We start from the raw sequence: 25,100 nt of genomic DNA, 5'->3' as shown, positions 1-25,100 counted from the left end.
AGACTGGATAGATTAAGCTCCTCTGGGCATGGAACTTCTTTGAAATATGCCAAGGAAATTACATGTTACACGTCCAAATTTTCAAACAATATTTTATTGATTGGAATGGAGCTATGGGTTTCTGGGGCTGGGGTCTTTTTCCCCTGAAAGGAAAAAGATGTGTTATTCTGAAGAATGAAATAAAGCTAAAATTATAGGGTGCTGTTTTGCTTCATTTTGGTTTTAATCCACCTCTGGACAGCTGCCAGGAGGTAGGGATTTACATGTGCAAGTCAAGTGCCTGTACTTCCCAGCTACCCTTCTGCCTGCTCGGCTTTCAGATTTAGGTGCATGAAGCTACACACACAGGAGCAATCTCAGGGACCTCAATCTGTGAGTTACTTTTGACGACGTGCAAGTGATCAAAGTGTTCTCACAGCAAACACAGTCCTTCCTCACTCCACTGCTTTTGCGGGGTGCCTTTCTCAAAACAGGTCTGTTGTATCTGCGTAACAACTCCAAGTTTTACAGCAGCAGGGCTGGCGTGATACCATGATCCAGAGTATTGCTGCAGTGTGCTGGATATTCCCCACCTCCCACAAAGCAGGGGCCTTACAGCTTTCAAAACAGCGCATGTACTATTTAAATTGTTTCACTGGGAGGAGAATTATGTGTTCTGCAACGCCTCAGGACAATGAGCCAAAGGAACTATAGAATATGAGCTTGGTGTTATAAGCCGGAGCTCTGCAATGCTCTGCTTTGTGTGGGTTTTAGCCTGCTATGTAACATTACTTTTACATTAACATTTGTGGTTCCTTTTTTATGCACTCCAGCTTTGCCATGCTCCGCCCTTTATATTTTAACAGTCAGATTCCTATGATCCAACCAGGGTGGCATGTTCAAAGCTCCACTTCTTTTTAGCGCTGATTAAAAAAAAACAGGCAAAAAAAAAGAAAGCTGAGAGTATCAGACAAGCTTACTTCAAATAGCTTTTATTCACACTAGGACAAGACTATAGCCAAAGAATTATACAAAACACAAAACAAGATTTTAACAGCTCGGTTGAAGACTATTTCACGCCAATCCAATGCTCGCATATATACCATCAACAATGTTTTGGAGCACAATATTACTTAACATTACTCATTGGATGCTTTCAGATACAAAAATGTATCAGGAATAATAACAATAATCCACAGGTTCCTTTTACTGTTGTGGAAATATTACTATTGACCTTTAAAAATGTTGCCCTTTGGGTCAGTCCCACTGACGCTTTATCCCTTAGAATCTGATCTGCCTGGAAAGACAAATTACAGGTATACTTTCAGTGCTTTGAGTAAAAGGACTGGTTTTTATCATAGAAACAGATAGTAACATCAATTTTCCAAGAAAAAAAATAGACATTTCAGCTGTGCATCCCTAGACCAAAAAGTCAGTGTTGTAAAAACCCACAGCAATGAGTTTGCTTTGAAATCTTTAGTTATGACTTCACCAGGTATTGCTTTATGCTTTCCTACTGCATCCTAACTTGGAATATTAAGCCAATCAAGAAATTTAAAATAGCAGCAAACTAAGCAGAAAGACACATGAATATGAACCTGTTCCCATAACACAGGATGTATTATACACCTTCCTGAAGCCCGCTGAAGTCAATAGAATATATCCACTGGTGTCAATGCTCTTCCAGACAGGCTTCTCTAGAAGCAGAAGTGGCACTTCATAGCAGAAACAGGGATGCGGGGCTGAGTTCAGATCTGTATCTGCGCTGTTCTTACAGTTTGTGTGTGGCTGAGCACAAAGTTAAGGTTTCTTCTCTAGCTGCCTCCCAGATATCACCCAAAGCCTGTCAGAAAAGGGATTTCAGTGGTCTTTGAATCAGGGCATCCTACAGCTCTGCTATTGCAAATGAGCCTCAACATGCAGGCGTACCATCGGGAAGGGGATAATGTGTGGAGATCTTAGCACAGAATCACTCTCACTGCACAGTACTGGTGCCACTGGTTTTATGCGTCACTTGCATTTAGACCATCCACGCAGGAGCATGTCTTCCTTATAAATTACAGCTCAACTCACAGTGTGCTAATTAACCTCCGAACAGCAGTATCTTTGATGGTGCCGAGCAATTTATATTTTGCTATAAACTCTTCTAATATGCTGAACCACAGAGCATGGCACTACAGCAGGATGAAGGATTGTGCAGAAGAGATATAATTAATAGTTGCTGGAATGTCCTTTTTGGTCTTTGCTCTCTGTGGTGTGTTATTTGCTAGAGACTAAAACTGAGCTAGTAACAAGATGTCATGGGACAAAAACCTTTTGGATCAAGTGAAGATATTACATTGTTAAAATCAAAATGGGTCCCTTTTGAGGTTAGAGAGGAATGCGAGTTTCACAATTTCTTTTTTTAACGATCAGCAGACAGCCAGCTAAATCGTACTCATAAAATACCACTCCAGTTTGGATCTGTCACAAAAATGAAGCATTTAAGTGCTGCTAGAAGTGACAAAGATAAGCTATTCTCATTCCCACACCAAGGGCAGGGCCATCTGTCAGAAAAGACAGACTTATTTTTGGTGATTTTCTATGTGTTATAAGGGTGAATTCAATTATAGGTAAAAAACCAAAGCAAGTGACATGACAAAGTAAAAGCTTAAATGATAATTAAGAATCCAAACTCCTCCAAATCCAGGATGAAAAGCAGGTAGCAGAAACTTGATTTAAGAGAAATTCTTTCCCAGCAGGTTCCCCCACCATGTACATAGTCTGTTTTACTTCCATATGGAGTCTGTAAAAAAAAAAAAAAAAAAGAAGAGTACAATGGTTCACAAAGCTCCATTGTGACCTTTTAAAATAAAACAACCGTGCACTGCTACACTTCTGAAAAGGCCACTATTGAGAAAAATAAAAAAAAAATTACAAAAATCTCCCCTATCAGTCACGTTATGAAGTGTCTGCTAGGGGCTGATAGTTTCTTGGGCAAATGCAGAGCATACAGTGTCAGGGCAGCACACCTGGCTGCTGCTGCTTAGGACTAGAAATTGTATAGCGAGGTTCACGTCTGCATGCATGCAGGCATGCCTGTGGGACGGAGGGGGCATTTCCCAAATCATAAATGTATCTCCTTGGCCCTGCAAGCTAATAGAAGTCAGTTGCCTCACAGCCATCAGTGCCTTTGGAAAAGTTCCCTCTAATTCTTCGTCCCAGACACATTGCCCCGAAAGTGTCCTGCTGTCTGTCTACACAAATTAGTCAGTCTCTACATTCTTGTTCTCTACAGGACCTCTGGTGTTGGCTGCAGCAAAACCTTTCTAATATTTCATCTCTGGTTATGACTTTCAGCTTTTCAGGGAGGCTGCACTTAGATAAGACACCAACTCAAATACCACATACTCTAGGGAGGGATTCATTTTGCCACTTTCAGGGGGCAGCACGTTGTTGGACTTTTTTGCAAAGTAAAGAAACAGCCATCTTTGTTTGCATAACAGCTGCATTTTCTTTTTCTTTTATGTTGTTTATTTAAGACACCTTAATGATTTTATTTTCCTCAGATTCACTTGCTTGGAATTAGTTACTTCATTTTCACTGAAAGTAAAATTAGTAAAGCATATAATTAAAAAAGGGATTAATTCTGTCATCTTTACACTGGCAAAATTCCTATGAACTTTGATTACTCGCTAGGAATTTTGCCTGAAAAAGGATCGTATAATCAAGCATTTCATTGCTGCATATTAAAGCCAAATGAGAACATACAGAATTCCTGAACACAGAGTCTAAAAATGAAGTGCCAGACACTCAGGTTTTAATAGTTCTGAAATTTACTGTTCATCTTTGTTCCCACTTTAGCTCAGGTAAAAGCATTAAGCTGGATAAAAATAATTATTTTCTTGATATCCTGAATCATACCCTTTTAATTTTCACTTCCTACTATGAATTTAAGGACATAAGAATACAAGAAAAGTATTTAATGACCTAACAGTACAAGAAAAATACAGGAATACAAGAAAAGCCCCACTGAGCTTAATATGTAGTCCCTAACACTAGGGAAGAATATGAACAGGAGCAAGCATGCTAGTGGTACTTGCTGCTGAGACATCTCTCATTCTGGAGTTTGGTGGCTTAGAGACACCTTGATCCAGAGGCAGAGTGCAAATTCCTGCACACTTCCCCAGTGAGGCAAGGATTTGCTGCTAATGGCAATTGCAGCCTGGGGTGGCGGTGCTTTGGGATGTCCTCCCACCCACCTGCAGCCCCCTGCCACCAGCACCAGGCAGAGGGTCACCCTGGCTCGAGAGCTCTCTGCCACATCCTCAGCTTCACCTTCTCCATGGAATCACTGACAGAAACCACCATTTACCCCACCTCGTTTATCCATTTCAGCTCATTTTTAGAAGGAATCAAAGCTCAGATGTAGATATTTTGGCAGCCAGCTTGAAATATCTGGGACTTAATTTTCAGAGGTGTCAATCTCCCTAGCCTAAGCTGAGGTCTATGGGAGACAGAAGACTGTGACATATCTTCAAAAACAGCTCCCAAGCCTCTGAATTTGATCATTAGGAACAGAGAAACATGCAATTCATGCATCTTTCTGAAATTCTTGGAATTTGTTGTTGAATCCAGCTAAAACCGGGCATTTTTAAGAGCATCTCTGTGAATATTTTTCTGGAAGTATGTCTAAAATTGCTTGGAGATATTTTAACTGTAATCCATGGGGAGCTATTGATGGTAATAAAAAATACTGTGAGAAGAAAACAGCAGCAAGTGAAACTGCCCTCTCAGAAAGCCCAGGTCTGCTTTGAAGGAAGTGTTGATATTCACCATAAGCCTTGATCATTTCCCAGAGGGCTGTATGGTGCCTTGTAATGACATAATCAAAAAGTAATGGTGTTCTGGACTTTAAGGAAAAAAAAAAAACCAACAGGGCCTGATCCATCTCCTGTTGAAATCAAAGAGGATTTTGCTATTGACTTCAGTGAGAACAGAGCTCTGGACACAATCTGCGTGCAGTTTATTTGCACATTTGCTTATCCAAATGATCCTAACTTTAACCAATAGCATGTCTAGATGTCTGTCTGGGACTATGCCTGTACAAATGTATAAGTGTGAGTTTATAATGTGGTTTAATTCAAATTATTCTGGCATTTTAAAAGCATTTCCAGCTACAAAGTACAGCTTTAGCTGATTTCCACCCTAGAATATACACTTTAATTGATACAGTTTGTAACTTACATTTCAGGCTACAATTCATATTCAATTTCATGCAAGGTGAGGACACAAGCAGACTTTTCATTTGTGGGGTAAATTTTAGAATGATCTTACTATGCACTCAGTTAAAATTTTGCAGCCATTATTTCAAAATGTGAAAAGCTCTACAAGTTACCCAACTCATCATCTATGGTCCTTGGTTTCCTTGAAGGGAAACTTCTTTGATGACCACAAAAAAATTACGGTAAATGACAACTAAGATTGCCATCACAAGTCTGCTGAAAATACAGGATGAACTCCTGATTGCTTTAGTCATGTGAACAACCCCTTCAGAAGAGCCCAAAATCAGGCAAGGTGGCTTACACCAGGAGTTAATTTAGCCTGCTGGGACTCTTTGCATTACTAAAATGAGCATGATTTTGGCTTGTAAATGGGGGATAGAATTTTATTTCACTTTCTGAGGGGCATACATCCATTTTAGAGTAAGCCTTTCAGAATAAAAGTTTACTTCACATTATAGGAAATGACGTTCCTTTTTTAGAGTTCCCTTTTCAAAGCATGCCTCAGATTTCTAACTTGTAGCAGAGAGCTTTTGTATAAGTAATAAAAGTCTTTAAAATTAAAATGCTAATCGTAAACAAACCCAAATGCATGAAAGATATAGTCTGACTGCATAACAAAAGAGAATTATATAATTCTATTTGAGTGAAATCTTTCATCTTTGATTTACAGGTTTGAGTCTGCCTATAACTGAAACCATATTGTTCCATATCTTTCATATCATGGCCTTCCCCAAAATCTTGTTTTAATTAAGGTTCCTTTCAGATTTCAGAATAAAAAGCATGACAGTCTTCACTTATGGCTTTAATATATCTTTTGAGTTTGGAAAATATATAAAAATGAACATCATTTGCTTTTAGAAGCTGAGCGAGCTATCAAATACTGTAAGTCGAATACTTCAAGGTATCTCCCAGGGTTCATTAGGTGAGAAAGTTGTAAACAAAATAAAAGTTGCTGTAGCAGAGTTTTGTTCATTTGAAGTAGTCTTACATACATGCCCTATCTCTCTCTCTGACGGTAAGGCAACACGTGTAACAGTTTAAATGTTCATTATCAGCTAAAGGCACAACTCTATGTTACGTTCTCAAACACAGAATTAAACAGCTAAAGTCACGTTGCGGGGAGATCTTGCTGCACTTTGGGGATCTAAAATAAAGCCTAAACCCTTTGAAGCTTCTTAAACAACATCAGTTCTCTTGGTGCAGGACTACATAAAAGAATCAGTTCGTATTCACATGGTGACCTGTAAAAAAACCCCCCCAACACAACCTCCAAAGAAACACCTGAGCTTCAAATGAGCTGCACGCAGTTACTGAAGTTCGCTGATCTTAGAAGCAGTACGTAGAAACATTTCAGAACAAACTAAAAGCACATTTGAAAAGCCATCCGTTTTTCAGAGACTACTTGATCTCTGCTGCGCATCTGGTGAGAGCTACTGTCAACTACAGAGGGTACAGCACTTTTTTTTTTAAAGGCAGAAGATCACTCGTTTTAGAGAACTGTGAATGTGTTTTTACGATGGAAAAGCTTACATGAAATGAGGAGGGGTAGCCGAAGAAAGGGAAAACAAAACAACGTACCACCAAGCACAGTACTTCGGGGGACTTATAGTACAATAAGAAGTGCTTTCCCTTTAGCTAAAATCCCTCATCGCAATCGACACACCTTTCACTTATTCAGCTAAGAACTCATTACATGGGGTTAAAAAATGGCACGTAAAATAAAGGGTAGGGTTTTTTTTCCATTACACAGAGCAAAGAAAACAAATTCTATTAACAATTTAACACAGTATGAAAAAAAATTACCCAGTAAAACGTGTCAGAAAGTGATTCATGGAGTTTACTTAGTATTTTGCTGGCTGTTGCAATTCTCGTATCTATAATCTATCATGTAGAATTTTGTAATACTCTATTTCACAATTTATGTTGGTGAGTGGGTCAAACAGCATATAAAAAGCATGCTCTAGGCTCTTTCTCCCAAGCCCGTTTTACTGTAACTCTAGAATTGTAGCGGTTACATTTAAGGAATCTTTAGGGCCCTTTCAAGTCCATCCAAAGAACAAGTGAAGCTGCTATTCAGAGTTTTGTGCCCAGTGTTTATGTTCCATCTGATCTGTGCCACCCAAGCAGCAGACAAGACATGTCTGAGGGTGCTTTGGGGGGATACACAATGATGTCACCCACAGGAAATATCAGGGAGGACTTGGCACTTCACAAGGCTGGCTCTTCTTCCATGGGCTCGCCAGCAGCTCTGTAAAAATAAACAGGCAATCAGAATACGGCACAAGAGTACACAATGACATTGTAGATTTTCATGCATAATCAAAGCTGATTTTTCAGCTCTCTCTGATGTTTATTTGTGTTATTCAGTTATCCATAAATAGAGTTTCTTTCCTAGGAAGTATAAACAAATGTCAAGTGGAAAAACATTTTAGATCCAAGCAATCACTGAAAATGTTCCTGTTTATATTAAAATATGTCAGAATATTTTACAACTTTTTGTCCAGAAATGTACATGCTTTGTGTCAACAGAGTCAAATAATTTCATGAAAAAAATAGCTGTGATACTTTTATTTTACAAGCTTTTGCAATTAAAAATACATGCATTTATTTTTTCAAGCAGACCCATACCGTTAAAGTGAAATAGTTCACTAGTAGTCAAGTAGTTAGCAGTGTTTCTTCTGGGGTTCTTCTCCAGTCCTCTGATTTTTGAGTCTGTGCTTTCACAGATGCATTGCCTGCCTGCCTGCCTGAAACCTCTGAGACCAAATTCTGAACTCAGTCAACAGATCACTGTCATAGAGAAGGTATCTATTAATAATATCGAATCAGATGATACATATATCTTTTATTTGAAAGCCTCTGGGAAATATTCAGCTTTGGCAAGATGAGCTCTTTAAAACTTCCGCTAAGCGAACAGTGGGGACCTATGCTGACCTGGCATAAAGTGTCATAATTCCTTGTAGCTGACAAGCTACCACACCTGAGGATTATGCTAGCAATTATAAAATGGGAAGCTTCTGAGATCACGGTGAGACCTCACTATTGAAGGGCATAAGAGTTTGGACATAAACCTTTTTTCACCTCACTATGGCAGAATACCATATGACAAATAAGCTTAAGACCTCCTTAAAAGTAGTCACTTCAAGCAATTTTGAAATGAGGGGAGAGCAAAAAGTAAATGCAAATTAATAAATAAAAGAGACATTTACCAGTTAAATCTTGTAAGCCAGTATAAGTACTGGCTTCAGTAAAACATCCCTTAAAAAGCACAAACTCATGAGATCCCATGGAAAAAAAAAAGTAATTAATGGGAGCTTGCATAGGTTTTTAAATGAGAATTTTAAATTAATCTGGAGTTTATTAAAGTCTTTCCCAATGAAAATTTCAGCAGTGTGTCTTTAAATGATTTTATACAGGTTATTCCTTTATGTTCTGGAATGATCACAGCTAGTATGTTGAAAAATATGTCAGAAGAATGATATATGAAAAAGAAGATGTTTTTCAGACTAATCACTTTCCAAACAGTTATTGACCCTAAAAGATTATTAATCTATAAATCTCAAAACTTTTATTCCTCACCACAGGGTGGAGAATGTTTCCTATGTACAGTAACCACTGTAGCTCCCTCATTCCTGAGAGGTGAGGTGAGGCCCTCTTGCATGCCCTCTTTTTGCATTGTTTTGGCTCGCAGCAGAGACCGCACGGTGGCAGCCAGAGCGGGACAGAGCCCAGCCTGCTGCTGCGGTCCTCAGGTGTGATAAAGAATAATGCACCTCGTGGAGAACTCATAGTGATGCTATACGTTGCTGTCATGCTGACCACGTGCTTCCACCTTCTACAGCCACTTTTAGAAGACCTGCATGTCTTCTGGCATAATGCAAAAGTGTAACAAGCCCTTGTTAAACATCCAGAACCTTATGGGGCTGTCTGGAAAGACGATAAGTTGGAAGCAGATAAGAGTTAAATTTTTAGGTTCTGCTGCGAGTAAGGAAATAAGAAGAAATAGTTGTCAATAGATTTCAATTGGAGATTGGCAGAGCAGGAAGGAGTGGGGCTCTGGAAAACCTCTGGAAGCAAAAGTGGGGGTTTGGATTATTTATAAGGATCTAGGGAAGCAGTACATGCAACACTCTGTTCACGTGTATTTGGCTTCTGGGACTGACATTCTCATGACCATAGCACAATTGAGAGATGATCTTATTCCGGGTTTTAGTCCTGGGCAATTTTTCACTGATGAGGGTGCTTCTGAGTGCCAGGACCAACCTTGAGTGCTATGGTCTAATATATTCCAATACACTTCAACAATATGCCAATATTCTGCATCAGCCAGGGCCTAAACACTAATAGAAATTTTTATATGCAAGTGCCAGATTTTTTGGAAAGGAGAGGAGGTTAGGGTGCCCCGGCAAATCTAGCTGTTGTCTCTCAGTGTGGGTACTCTCATAGCCTTCTCCAGTCTCCTTTTAAAGATTTATGTGTATGCTTTAACTTCATTTTATTAGTGTCAGAGAAGTCACTGGATTTATCTAATGGCTTATCATTAAAAACATACATTTTTATGGGATAACAGCTTAGGCCAGAGTTTTGTGTGAGAGCCAGTAAACTTTTAGGGCCCTTAGTACAGAGAGAAAAACACTGTAGTCCCATTACACTGAGTGGTGAATCAATATATACCCATTCTGCCGAAATCAAAAGTTCTCAAAAAAAAAAAAAAATCGATGGGGCAGAGTCTGACAGGCCAAATTTATGTTACTTCAGTTATGTCACTGTTAGTTACATCAGTTCAGTCAGCATTCCTGTAGCTGACAAGAAGTTGGCATAAAAACATAAAACAGGCAAAAAACACCATCCTGTATTGTACACACTGACTTGTTCCTCAGAGATGCAGCTGTGAGCTCGGGTCTGATCCGGACTGATTCCGTGTGGTCAGCAGATGCAGAAAGGCACCAGTTGGGACCATAATAATTGTAGAGCCACAACTGTGATTTTTCATTAAGGCTTCACTGTAGCTCATTTAAACTGCAAATTCCTAGGAGCGGAGTCCTGTTGCATTTGCTCTGTTTATTTTGGTGTGCTGGAAAGAGTGCTCACCTATAGCTCTCTATATACACAGTTCACACTATGGCAGAATGAAGTAGTCTCTTTGCAGTTAATGCTAAACAAAATCATTCTGTTTAAACCTTAAATCAAAAGAAATAGATGAGGCAAAAATCCTACCATATGGATAAAATCTGGCAAAACATGTGACATCTTAAGTATTGTTCTGTGGCGGTTGAGAATAAATGACAACCATATTATTTATGAGACTATTATTTAAAATAGTTATATCTACACTTTAAAAAAAGTTCATATTTAAGAATACAGATAAACCGTGTACATCATCCAAAAACGTAAATGTTTCTCTTTCTTACCTTATTTTTAAAACTAGAATTACAGAGATTCCTCACAGCTACATCATCACATGCATAAAAATAAAAATTCAAGGTATGTTTCCAAGTCACAGAAACTGCTGAACAAAAGATAGATTTTCTGGCATGGTATGGCTGTTTTATGCCATAATCTGTTCCTAATTTAACTCAGCTGTCTCAGGGAAGATCATTGTAATTGAAAAGTGATCCTCTGGTAGCGGAGAGCTGGGGAAAAAAGAGGTACATTTCTACGCCATGGAGAGGATGCTGAGAGTGTCTAAAGAGATCATATAAGGGATCTTGTGTAAGTGTATATCTGAGTAAAAATTGACTTTGTTTGGCTCAAAGAAAAAGGAATGAAAAGTAAAAACCATCACAGTTTGAGAGCAGAATAAGGTAACTACACATACTCTCAAAAGATGAAGTAATGTCCAAATAAGGCAAATTAAATAAATATAAACTCTGGTGAGTTAAATGGAAACCCTCAATGAGGCAGGCCAAAGGAGAGCCTGAAGAGCGACATGTTAAAGGCATAAAAACTAATATTAAAAAGATCTTTCAAAATACATCAGAAGAATTGATCAAAGCATAAAAGGAGCATCAAGGAAGGTAGACCGCAAAAGCAAAACGAACTCTTTATATCTGTGTTCACTAGAGAAGTGTCACAGAGATTTTATTATTTGCAGATGAACTATCTTAAACTGAATCAGCACTAGAACAAACTGATATATTAAACATTGCCAAATTGCTAAGAACAGATGATATTTGTCCACTGAGTTCTAGGGGAATGCAATTATGATGCTGCTAAAGAAATAATTATTGAGCATATTGTACTGCTTAACTCAGCATCCGCACAAGAGGTAGAGACGATAAGAAATGCAATTCCCCTTTTGGAAACTACAGGAGATACAGAAGCCTGTATGGGGAAATTGGAAGCAGCTATAATCAGTGATAGAATTAGTAGGCATTTAGGTGTTAGTAATTTGGGTAAGAGTTAAGTCTTAACATTTACAGAGAAAGCAAGCCGTACAATTTTTTTTTAGAAGTTTCTGAAGGAAGAGGGATCAGGTGATATCCCTGGGCAAAGAAAGTCTTCCAACAATTTTATCCAAATTCTTTGAGGAACGTAGGTTAAGAGAAAATGTCCTCTCATAGATTAACAATCCATCAAAAGTAGGGAATGTATAATAAGACTGATGAATTTTCACCATGGAGGGATTCTCCAGAGCATTTAAAAAAGACATGGCAGATAACCAGTAGATTTAGGTGATAATGTTTGTTGATGATGCCAAATTACTGGTTCTAGTCAGTTCTAAAGCCCATAACACCATTTCTGAGTGGAAAAGAAGGCAAACAAACACAAACTAACACACAATACACAAAACAGGGAGGAGGACAGTTTTAACTGTTTATACACAGTGATGCCTATGACTGAGAGCTTGGAGTTAATGGTAGAAGAGCAGAAAGCAACAGAAACAAGAAAAAAAATCCCCAACATGAAGCTATTGTGTAAATCCATAGTGTGTCCAAAACCTGGAATCCTGCATGCAGTTCTTACTCCATCTCAGAGAAAACTACAAAAAGCACAGAGACAGGCAAGAATCATCAGAGGTAGGAAATTATTTTCATACCAGGAAGAATACAGTCTTAAGACAGCTGAAGGCTTTAAACCCAGAAATGGGGCAGAGACTATGAGTAAGAAAAGAGCTACTTTTTTTTTTTTTTTTCTCACAATGCAAGAGCTAGGGGTTCCCCAGTGAATTTATCAGTTAATGGGGGGGGGGGGCAAAAAAAAGAAGTTCAATGCCTCATGAGGCTGTGGAATTCACTACCTGAGTGCCAAAGGTGTAAGCTTGTTTAAAAACAGCTTTGTAAAGTTTATGCCTGGGTAGATATCCTGGAGGCTTTTACACAGGATGGATCACGCACAGCGTTGAGATCTCCTGACGCACCAGGGCAAGGCTGGCTCTCAAACTCCTCTGCTCCTGGTTCTTGTCCTTACACACCCACCACTAGCAGATGAGAGGAAGATGGGCAAGATAAGGCTGCAGCCTGACCTGGGGAAGCTGTTCTTCAGCTCCTGAGCCTGGCTGTGATTGCACATCCTGTGGGCTACAGCCAGGTAGGTGCAGGTTACTCAGCACAGCTGAGGTGGATATCCAAATAGTGAAATGCTAAGTGAAGCTTTATGCATTGATACACAAACACAGCAAGTAATGCTAGATGGTGGCTAGCTGTACCCCATGATCCAACCACTTGTTCTAGTATATAACATAATGTATGTAATATAATACAATGTGACTGAAACTGCAACTGGTAGCTCTGTAACACAAAGAGCAATATCCAAAAATTACACTTTGTTTTCACTTCCATTTGAGTAAAATCTATGCTCAGCTGAATGAGGGTCATAAAGTCAAATTCTGATAAATGTCATTCTCAAGATTTACTGTTTGCTATAAAAATAGTAAGTGCAAAACTCCTCCACACCCTTTTATTTTTCCATTTTAAGAAGAAACATACAGAAGCTCCAATGTATCAGGGACAGCACTGTACTGAATATTTTCATAGCACGATTTCTGAAATGGATGTCTGGCCAAAGGAAAAGTCTAACCAGCAAAATCTGTATCTCACACAGGGAATAAGCAGTTATCAATACACAAAAGTTATAGCAGTTAGAAATGTTTTATAGGGCATGCCTGTTCCTTTAATTGCATCTGTATTTAAATCTGTGTTAGCATCATGCATGTTTTCTTTCCTATCCACAAACTCTTTTTTCTATATCTGTTCTCTTCTGAAGTCTATAATCAAGTTTCAATTGGATCTTAAAATGCAGAGTTGTGCTTTGGTAAAATAAAACACCATAAGCATAGCAGCTTTTCACAGTTTTTTCATTTAGCCTGCCAGAGAAAATAAAATTAAAAAAAAATCAGCACTGTCACTTGAAGAAAAGAAAGAAATAGAGAAGAAAGAAAGAGAAATACTTAAGATGGGCCTTAGCCAGGAGCATTTTATCCTTTATTCCTCAGTGGTAAATGAGTCAGATATGAGTTGGCCAGGAAAAGAGCTGATTTACCCAAAATCTGAGTTTAAAGTGAGTTATCTCACTCCAAATACCAATATATCCTCCAACATAACTGGCAAGAGTTTACTGCAAAGAGACTCTTACTGCTGCTCTCTTCATCTGGAGGCCTGACCATCCAAAGCTGAAGTCAACAGGATCTCTACCATCAGTTCGGTGAAAAAGGGTTACTCATGCAGGCCAGAATTATCAGCCTGGCTGACCATGGTGGGAATTAAAAGAAAGTAAATCCGACCCTAGCATAATGAAGGAACCCTTCAGACTGCCCTGTCATCCATGGCAGTTTCTGCTCTGATCCCACCCTACCTGTCACAACCAACTTTCCCAAACAATCAAACACGCAAAGGCTTGCAACAGGTCTTCAGAAAGTGGCCCCCTGCTACAATGGGGATGAAGGGGGACATCTACAGTGGCCTTATCAAGAGGGCTCGAGAGCCCAGATGACTCCTCACATCCCTGCATCCCAGTCGTTCACTACAGAAAGGGGTTGGAGAAGGAGCACTGCATACTTGGGCCTTAATTACAACAAAAACCGAGTGTGAAAAAGCAAGGTTGGACTCATCACTACATTACTGCAGTTTGTGTTGGTACGTGCCTATGAAATGAACCGCATGTTTTCATGAAATGAATGAAATTATACTGGCATGAAACCAGAGTGTGCAGTGTTGAATCAGTCACTGGATTTATGATCCTGTGCTGGACTTTCATTCATGCTTAAAGTGCAGCCAGGTCCTCTCAGGCATCTGTGCAGCTCAGCGGACCCTCAAAATCAGACCTTCAGGGTGACCAGTTTTGATTCCATATTCCTCCTTACATTCAGCAGGAAGAAAATGAAGAGAATGATGTCCCAAAGCCTCAGAAAACCTAACTATCAATTTTGGCCCAGTGGGACAGCACTTATGTTGTCCTGTCCCTCTCTGATGGCAATCTGTCTTTGGGTGACTTCTTTGTGGGTTACAAATGTGGAAACAGGCTTAGGAACGCATGCGTGCGTAGTTTTTCTTTGTGCTGCTGAAAAATCTGTGCAGCACCACAGAAGATATTTCAAATGAAGCCATTTTTCCACAGAACAATTCATCACGACAGATTCGTCCCTATAAGAGTCCAGAACTGATGAAGTGTAATGAATCTGGCAGCCACATGAATTCCACTTGTGTACATTTCAGCACATCTATTTTTTTCCATTTCTCTCAGCTGCCCTGAAATTCTGTTTTCAGAATGGGCGGAAACTGTCACAGGTTATCAGTAGGTAGGTAATAAATACAATAATTAAGTGCAGCATTAGTCAAAGGGTTATTTTGTTCAAATCATGTAGGATCAGCAGTTGCTTTCAATGGCTGTAGTTTTAAATGAGAGGAGGTGCGTAACAAACACAATTCTGTATTATTCTCAGCAATGTAAAAATACACAAAATTAACCACACCCTTTCCAGACAATTTAAAGCTTTACTTTGTTTGACTGCATTAGTTCCAATGCTTTAACTAAAATTCTTTGTTTCAGAGTTACGTACGCACAGGCAGGCACCCTTCTGTCCTTGGCTAGCAGAAGTGTCTCGAAACTATCACAAATTTCTATGACAAACCTTACATTATTCCTTAGCTGAGCACTGATTAGCGCTCTCACAAATGTAAAATATGTCTCCTGTTTGTCATGGATTCTTCCCTAAGCTTTAATGGATTTGTTTGCAATAATACTGACGCAACAATAGCCACAGCGTATTAAAATAGAATTACAATCGGAAAGGTTATTATGTAAATACTGAGAACTTTACTAGCTAGCTCTGCTCCCTGTGTGTCCCTTTGAGCCATGTCTGTTAACTCATTGACAGATGAGCACTCCCACTGTTGTGAGAGACGTTCACTCCCAAACGCATCCATAGCTTTTAGCACTGTGCTGTTCCCCCGGATGCCTATCGGTTCAGTTCTGATTAAAAGAGCCAATGCGGGAGGCAAGAACAGAATCAAACAAGTAGCTGTCATGATGTAGGAGCCATGGATCCTTCTGGCTCCACTCCCACCACCACTCTGCCTACCCACAGCTCCCTTCTTTCTCTCCTGTTGTTTCACAGCTCGGCTCCGCAGCCTGCAGGGAGCTGATGAGTCTCCATATAAGGCTTTTTTCTCCTTTCCTCCTCCTTCCCATTTCCTCTGTGTGATGGAAACCGAATGGTTCCACTGCGTTTTGGGTCTTCCTCTACTGGCGAAGGCCAGGAAAGTTTGTCCTTAAAATGAGTAAATAGGAAACTCCAAGAACTTCTGCAGTGGCTTTTCTGATTCCTAACAACTCTTTGAAGAAATACTGTTCTGTAGATGACACGGTATTCAGCGGCTATCAGGTTTTTTCATTTCTAATTGGCAAAAAAACACAACAGCAGTTACCGTATAATTTTCTCAATTTGTGAAATTGAAAGCAATCTTCATTAACATAAAAAGCAGCTGACAAGCTGGAAAAAAAGCGTTTTCATTCTTTGCTGGTGTGCCTTCATCTTGGTACACAAAAAATACTGGCCCTAATCCTGGTCAGGATTGCTTTAAGTTTTATACCAGCACCGTTCTATTGCTTCCAGGGAAGTAAATTTTAATGCCTGTCTAATATAATTTAATAGTGATTTAAGTCCATCCTTATTAAATTTATCTGACCGTGTGCTACATGCCTTCTTAGAAAATTAAAACTAAACCAGGTTTGAATAGCTTTCAGTGTGAAGAATATGGTTAAGTACACTTGATCATGTCTATTTTCCTCACATGGATATTGCACTTTTTATGTAGCAGAGAGCAGTAGACACAGGGAGAAAACAAGGTTCTTGTACTAATCAGGAACCTTAGTAATTACGCATGCCCCAAAAATACCTTCTAGGAGAGAATACTTCTGCTTCTTGTTACCACGTGAGAGAATTCAAATCCAGGGATGAAAAATTCCAGGTACCTCAATTAGCAGATAATTTTGAAGCAACACTTCGTCTAGCAGTCTTCACCTCACTTGACTGGAGCAAAAGCCTTGTTCTCTGCAGTAATTGCATTTGCTTACCTGCTGCCTTCCTGAGGGAGCTCAACATCCACTGAAAGAGAGGCCATAGCAGATACTGTTTCTGTCTCCTCCCTCTCTTGTTTCTGAGACTCAGCCAGAGCACAATCCACTGGCACAGAGTATGGCTCCACTGACTTCCAGTACTTGCCTAAGGAAAACACACATAATAATTTATGGGAATTTTAGCTAGCACGGTGGTACAAGCACAGTAATCACTTAGTTCAACACTGGGTGATTATAATTTAAAATCACTGCGGTGTAAGCAGTACAGTTGAAATTTCAGACTGCAGTGAAGAGGTATATTTCTGAACCTAAGAATGCCAAGTTGGAAAGTGCTTTCATTCCAAGGGCTGTGTCACACCCTTCCCCAGAAGGTAATAAACTGGAGGAGTAACACACAAGCTAATGAACTCATACTGTCAGACAAGCTATTGGCTTTATCTGCGCAAGGTGAAGGGAGTTCAGGGCAGGGTTAATACCTAGAAGCTCTGATATGGCAGACGGTTTATGCGTATACAGCACATAGGACTAGAAAAATGAACATTGTTGAACAAAGTGCTCGCACAGCACTGTCTTGTAAAGGAAAAAAGTGAGAAATGCCAGCTCGGACTGAAGTGATGTTGCCAGAACAATCAGGTTTGTTAGTCCTGGATGTTCTTTCTCCTCCAACCTCAGGGCGTATACTAGAACAATAATTTATTTAAAACTTTCATATATGAACTGGCTGTTGCTGGAAAGCTGCCAGATATCATAAGGAATAGAGTGTTCTGGTTTGCCGTGTAAAAACACAGCAGTGGATTAAAAGCATGAGCATTCTCAGCTTTCTGCCTGCAACAGAAGAGACAGTAAGGAGCTTCTCGAGCAACACAAACAGTAATGGCAGGTGACTCATTGTCAACACACAAAATGGTCTGCTACTGTCGTGCTATTAAGAAACAGAGGTTGATTAGTTGTAACCAGGTGAACAAGTAAGAATTTACATATGTATTTCCTGAAGTCCAGTAATCCATGGAGCATTCAGTAATTGCCAGGTGGATGACACCTGGAAATTAGGAGCTTTGGGAAGGCTGGGAGTTCTGGACCAGAGCTTATTCAGTGTTTAGCAAGAAGCTTCCAGCAGCTGCTGCAGAGGTTGGGTCAGGGTACTTATCTGGGAATTAGACGGCGGGTTTCAACAGCTGTGAAAGAGAGGGGATCAAGTAGGGGACTTTTCCGAGGGCTAAAAGGAGGATTTTGGCAGCTGGGCAGTGGGCTGAGTCGAGGTGCTTATCCAGAGGGTAGCTGGAGGCTTTGACAGCTGGGAGGCCAGGCCAGTGGTGGTGCTGCCTGTGCTGCACAAAGGCTGCCGAAAACTCCCTCTTTGGTAACACAGCTCTCAACACAGTTTCAGGCTTTTCGAAAGATGAACTTTTCCCTCCAGTGAGAGAGCAGCTGTCAATAAAGCTTGAAAATGTCTTTATTCAAAAACATTGTTGCAAGATGAAAGCCCAAGTCAATGTGCAAGAACAACCAGCGAGCATGGCCAGCGTGTTTCTTTGAACTCTAATAGTGTGCACGTTTGAGTAGTTAGCAGAATCTTTAAATAACGGGGACCTTCTGGGGATAAAATGTAAAGTGTATTAAGTATCCTACAAAGTTGAGATTAAGTGTTAGGAGGTTGGCTTTGCTCCAAAAGCATGAAAGACACAGCTAAAAAGTTATGTACATAACAGTAGGCTCAATGATTGGAGCCTGGCAAATTTTATAAAAACAAGACAAAAATAATCTCTATTATTACTGTGCTCAGAGACCATATTCTCTATTCATTAAAAATACACTAAAAACAAACAAAAAAGTTATATGAGCATTCCACAATGTTCTCACAGATCATATGTGCAAAAGTCAGTCTTTGCAATATACACCCAATTCAAACCCTATAATTTATGAGCTAAATGTTCGCAGAGTGGGTGGGGTTTCTGTTGCAGAAACAGATGTGCAAGAAAATCAAATCTGTTGGCATGGGAATAATACCCCCTCTTGCCTATAAAAGAAATGAACCCATGTTCACTGCTGGAGTTTTCAAGGGCTCTTATTCATAAAATAAAATATTAGTAACCAGCTACCACTGTGTTGCTCTCCTGCAGCAACAATAAAACAGCATCAGTGAGGATTGCTACATCGCCTTCGTTCATTCACACACAGGCTCACACACCAGCTGCCCCCTGAATCCTGACTTTCTTGTAACACTAAAACTCAGGGCCAATTCAAGCATATTAGTGGGCTCTCTGTGCCCATTTAGCTGCCCTTCACTCCCAAGCGATCTGTGATTTTCCCTGTTTCCCTGCATTGAGAATTGTGTTATGAGAGGGGTTTCAGCGATAAAGAGGGAGAGCAGAGTCAGGCCAGGAAGCAGGTGGCAGCACCTATGCTGCAGTGGCAGTTCCTGGAGAAGCGGAGTGCATGGCAGGGTGTTTGTGGTTTGTGGGAGGAAATTTTAAAGCAGTCACAATTAGGAATAGTATCCAGGTAGCAGCAGGTACCTCACGTAAAGAGGGCTTTCTGATACTTGTGAAAAATCAAGGGTAGATTTTTATTTAAAATCAGAAAGCTGTACCTTAGAAACACCTGTGGTAAACAGAACAGCTTTGCAAGTTTCTTTTTATACAGAACAACTTTTATATGTTGTGCACAAAACATACGGGGCTTGCATGTGTGCTCAACCAGAGGATTTGCAGGCAAAGTCTTGCAGAACAGAGAGGCAATCACAGCATGCAGCTGCAAAGGAGCTTTGTTAGAAACCCTAGGTATGCTGTGGATTGTCAATTAAATGAGTTTAAAAAGCATCTGCCTCAAACTGCTCACATCTCTGAAAATGTAATTTCTACTGTGCTATACTGGAATGTGAAATTCTACCAGTCCTGTTACATTCATTGAGAAGAACTTGGTGGAGCTCAGGGGAAAGAATGAAGCATACTGCTGGTTTCATTCATACAAAACTTGAAGAGCAATCACGGTTTGCAAGAACAAACATTGAAACCAAATCAGTCTTCTAGGTATGCTTTGGCTTTCAGCATGAAAATGTTCTTAAGTCTCCCTCAAAGATTTGTGGGAGCACTGATTATTACCAGGAAATAATAAAAGCAAATGTTTCTGTCACTGTTACAGGCATATGTAATTGCCTTTCACAGATAGATTTGGACACACCAAACTATGCCTTACTTGAAAAAAACAGTTTGGAGGTGGTATTTGTGCTAGTGAACAGGATTGTTTAGAAATAGCATATTGCATGAGTGTGGGAACTACTACTTCCAAATGTATTATATTTCCAAAGGAGCTTTGGATCACTGTCACAAACAAAACATATATACAAATTCCATTCTAGTTAGAAAAAAGTTGTTTCCTCTCATTGTCTAACTAAGTATTGTATCTTCAATTTTTTGCAACAAACACAGAGGAGGGGCTTTTTTGTCTAAAAGATTGCTAATATTCATTATCAAAGTTGGATCACAGAGATACAGGCTCAATACACATATGAGCAATCATCGAAACAAATCAGGCTTTCTCAGTATCCCTTGAGGTGCTACCCCACAGTCTAATGCTTTTCACACTACATAACTTATCCCTATAATATTCAATATGTACTTGGTTCTCTTAATTCCATCTAAATATGCATCTTCCATAAAGTTGCACTAAACTTCGTCAGTGCTCCTTTCCATCATCCAAGCATATTCCTCTCTAATACTTGGTCTCTCTCCAGACAAAATTCTATATGCACAATGTTTTAGGTAATAGCTGCAAGAAAAGACAGAATATTGTGTATAAATAACTTCAAACCCTGAGCAGCCCGTCTTAGGTTTCAGAAGAACAGCCACTGGACTGTTCTGACTGTACCAGCTCAGGTCAAACCAAGCTTGTTCTGAGCAAGCAAAGTTAAGCCACCCTGCAGAGGTCTGAACTATGTTTTTAGACACATACTATATATTTGTTCCTAAATCCATTCCTTCATTCTGAACTACCACCATTTGTGTGTATTTCTAGTAAGCCACTACGCCTTTCTGGAGCCAGTATTAGTTTTGTTTTTTTTTTCTCTCAATTCACCCTTTTTTTGTTTTGGATCCATTTTCATTAAATACACGGCTTATTTCAAACAGAATTGCATATTCTTTCTTAATGTCTGTGGCCTGTGTGCAGCTTTCCGTCCCTATTATTATTTGCAAATCTCTATCTTGCATAGTACATGAATTCCTTTAACTTGCTGATTCCTCCCAGATCATTAACAGAGAATTTTAAGGAAGATACTAACTCATGAGCTACTCTAGGACCTAACACCCAGCAGAAATTACTTACTGGAATTTATCACACACAGCTGATTTACTTAGAGCATTTGCATATTTGGGTGACTACTGTATATGAAGGATGAATTTTAATTATCACTTTACAACTAAAACCAAATTGATAATTACTGCATGATCAATGGATAACGCCTGGTGTCCCTTTTAAAAACTGCATTTATTTTATACAGATGAATCCCAATTATTTGTGATTCATCTAACATGAAGCAAAACATTTGTTATCCATTTGTTATTGTTAAGGAGCCAGCAAGCAGTAGAAGTCAGGAAGCTCCCACTGCCTCAGTAAAATGGCAGAGAGCAGAAGATTAGAGAATTTAAGGGAAGTCTGCTCAGTTGGATTAAGGCAACTGATGGCAAAGAGAAAATTTTTCAGTGAGACCGGAGCAAATGCCCTAAAGCATCAGGGTAGTAAAGGGCTGGGATCAGAGCACACAAGTGAAGCAATCAAGTACCCTCTGCACCAGAAACAGAATAAAATCATGTATTTGTTAGCATTGTTCCATGGATCAGTGCCCATTTCGAGCTTTTTAACTCTGTCTCAAGCTCCTATACATTTCAAAGTAACTAACTTGTAAAGGGCTGCACAAGCAGGGTCTGAAAAAACAATTTGTTAGAGCTCTAATTTACCTGTCTGTTCCTGTCTCTCACTGACAAACATCTACTTCATCCAAGCTGCTCTGGAACGGAAAGGTTTGGGAATATTCAGGAATAAGAAAGCTCTAAGTAACTTCAATGGGTTGTTTTTTGCAGGGCCAAATACATAGCAGAAATGAAGAGATTTCAAAGAAACAAAAATAAAAGCGTGTATATGTATATATGTATATATACTAGACACAGCATGTTGGTTTATACATAAAACATTTGCCTGCTCTTTTTCTGAAACAATAGTTTAATGTCCATGACATTAATTAATAATGAAAAATACCCAAACCCACCAACCCAAACTGAGAAACATACTTTGAATTTCAGTGGTCTTTTTTAAAGAAGCTATTGCATTCATATTGGGGATTTGGTGCACAATATCTTCCGGGAGAGGCTCCAGCTGCAAGAATAGAATAGAATAATATAAATTTTCAATAAGCCACAGGGAAGTAAAACAAACTGAAACAATTTAATCCTCAGGAAAAGCTCAGCCCAAGAACTGGTTAACATTTTGCTGGTATCAGTTCTAAAAGTATAGCCATGATTTTGTTTTCTGTTTTCCAGCCATGTAATTGAATTCCAAGGGGCTTTTCTATTGGCTGCAAGACTAATCTATGGAGTCTCTGAAGCAGGTGCATGTCTGTGTATTATTCATTAAAAAAATGCTAGTTATTTGTGTAATTTTTGTAGGTTTCTCACAAACCAAATTCCACTGCGTCTGTATATGCAGCTGGGCACTCCAAACAAAACTTTGCTGAAGCCACACTGGAACTGAAGTGTGCAGTCTATTATCCTTATTTTTCTGGTGTTATTACATCTAACCATCTTACACATTTTAAGATTTATAGGGGAAAACCATAAAACACAGCTGCTTTTACTAGTTTTGCATTAATTTCAAATAAAGTGGTAGATAAAAAATGGTTACGCAGATCAGCAGTAAGAGTTCTCTAAGTAAGACTTTATAGAGTCAGATGAATTTTAATTAGCCAGTTTTAATTCTTTGAGTAGGGCTGCATCATAATAAATTAGCATAAGGGAGTGTTCAGTTACTGCGCAGTTATTTTTGCCCTGCAATAGACAGATATAGCAAGCAAACTCTATTTTAAAATTCATCCACATGTGCTTTTTAGTCCACCTTCCATATATTTTCTCCTAGAAAAAGGGTAAAAGGTTGTTTGGGCTAACTGCCTCTTCTTGTACTGTAATAACTATATTCTCCTTCAACTACGCTTAGAGCCCAGTCAGTTTTTCCACTTCCCTGCACAGGCTGCTAAGGCTGCTTCCTGCCAAGCCAGGAGTAGCAACCATGTCAAGGTAGACAAGGAAGAGCGATATCGATACCAATCTCTCTTCGCTAAAGCTAAGGAAGTTCAACCATCGTTGACAGGAGACATCTGTACTGCAGACAAAACTCCTTTCTTAGGCATGCCTGGGTCTACTTTAAACTAGGTCAAGTGAAGCCCACCCAAGGAGCTTCCTCTGTGAAGTTAATAGTTCAGTAGCCATCATATACTGTCCTCCGGGTTGCTACCACTGCATTGCTATCCAACAACTAGATAAAATCAGCTTTGATCCAAGTACACAAAGAGGAGAGCAACTGTAGTGTAGATACTCCCTTAGAGGTGCTATTTTAAGCAAGCTTAGCTACAAATCCCAGATTTTCTGGGATCTTACCATTATGATCAGAAGTGACTGCCTGTCAGTGATAAAGACATTGCAAATATCACCAGTCTTTTGGAGTCCCAGTAACTAAAATGAATAGGGCTGTTCATGTCATCATTTCCTTAGAATCCCATATGGGATTGCAGCTGGAAGATTTCCTTGTGGCTACAAACAATAGCACTATGGTGTTTTTTTTTTTTTCAAATAGCATAAATCACTCCATTCTGGCCAGTGAGCAAGTGTGCATAGAATTGCTGGTAGGATCTGAGTGGGTCCCAACTTTGCTTGGTTACCAAGAAGGCCAAACTCCAAAGGAAGATTGTTGCTATCTAATATATCATTGATTAGAACAAAGAGAGCAATTACAATAAAAATCATATTTACATATATATTTGCAATTCCTGAACCACATTTACTTCACGACCTTCATAGGTTACTCTATCTGGTAACTCTTACAGGTACCTGGAGGAAAACTGTGTACGTATGAAAATGCCCACCAAGAAATCCAGCTTCACAGATTTTAGAACAATAATCTGTATAATAATCTTAATATTCCATACCTTGGGTTATATAGATAAATTGCACTTGTTTTTATCACTTGTTATTTTCTCTTTAAAGCCATTTGGCCAGGAAAAGGACAAAATGCTGAAGTTCTGTTTGGTCATACTGGGTGCAGGAACACAGAAAGGGAAACAAACAGTAGCTAAAGGTTCTGTTTTGATGATTTCCTAATTCCGAAGGCTTTGACAACCAATTCACTCCCCTGAAGTAGGACAGAATAGCTCCAGGCTATAACAGTAGGAATAATAGTATAAGGTTTGGAATTGCCAGACTGCAAGATCTGAGAGCTGTGTCTTGCTTTGCCCTTTCAGTACCTTGAGATTCTTTCTGCAGACCTCTTGTACTAATTATTAAGCTGGGAACAACTGATGCAGAGGTAGGAAGAGGAGATTTCCTATTAAAAGGTGAATAGTTCATTGCCTCTTCAGACCTGGATTTTTGTAGCAGCCAAAAAATTGCCTTGATTTTTCTTAATATATCATTGACACCTCTTTATTTATCAGTAAAGAAATATTTTTTTAAATGAGTAGGCTACATTTGAATATTAGACATATCAGATGAATATTTAGAAATGGCTGATGTGTTTTTAGAAATCAGGATAAGATGATGAATTATTAAAGAAAAGAAGAAAAAGTGTCAGGCATCCAACAACTATCCCAATCTAATCCATCTCTTATCTCTACTAACAGCTCTGCAGGTGATGTGAATATGTTAGTCATGTTTGATCATTTCCTTAACAATTTTTCCCACAAAACTTTCATGTTGTGTCCCAAGCTCAGCTTCTGCTCCAGGGCTGTTCTGCCTCTTCACTCTTAGGGATAGCCAGGCAGAACTTGGATCCTCTTCCGTATCAGGGAAACCTTATCAGGCTCCAGAAGTAAGTTCATTACATCATATACCCTGTTCAGCCCAAATACAGTACTGTTACAAAAACACTGTAGAAATAAAGGCAGTGGGTTATGGCAACTATTTCTATACACTTTGAAATGAGACTGTCTGCATTCAAAAGAGTTATTTCTGTTGGCAGCTATCCACTGGCTGGATACAACTGTATAGACATAGGGGTGTCCCTGGAAAATATCAGCAGTTAGACCCAACAGTGAACAAAAGAAATTACTCTACACCTGGCATGTATGGCACCACCACC

At 39.3% G+C, this 25,100-nt stretch overlaps 1 protein-coding gene across 1 annotated transcript in view; it reads right to left on the bottom strand.

The window, feature by feature from the left end:
• Window positions 1–945: 945 nt before the first annotated feature.
• HDAC9 (histone deacetylase 9) overlaps window positions 946–25,100 on the bottom strand; it is a 486,360-nt gene continuing 462,205 nt past the window's right edge. The window contains exons 25-27 of the mRNA XM_075082978.1: window positions 22,046–22,130; window positions 16,758–16,905; window positions 946–7,491 (exon numbers count right to left, since the gene is read on the bottom strand). Coding sequence (XP_074939079.1) covers window positions 7,452–7,491; window positions 16,758–16,905; window positions 22,046–22,130 — 273 coding nt within the window. The 3' untranslated portion in view covers window positions 946–7,451. The remainder of the gene's footprint in view (window positions 7,492–16,757; window positions 16,906–22,045; window positions 22,131–25,100) is intronic.

This window comes from Phalacrocorax aristotelis, chromosome 2, assembly GCF_949628215.1.
Source record: "Phalacrocorax aristotelis chromosome 2, bGulAri2.1, whole genome shotgun sequence".
Taxonomy (NCBI): Eukaryota; Metazoa; Chordata; class Aves; order Suliformes; family Phalacrocoracidae; genus Phalacrocorax; species Phalacrocorax aristotelis.
The sequence above is the reverse complement of the archived record's forward strand: the minus strand, read 5'-3'. Positions and strand labels throughout refer to the sequence as shown.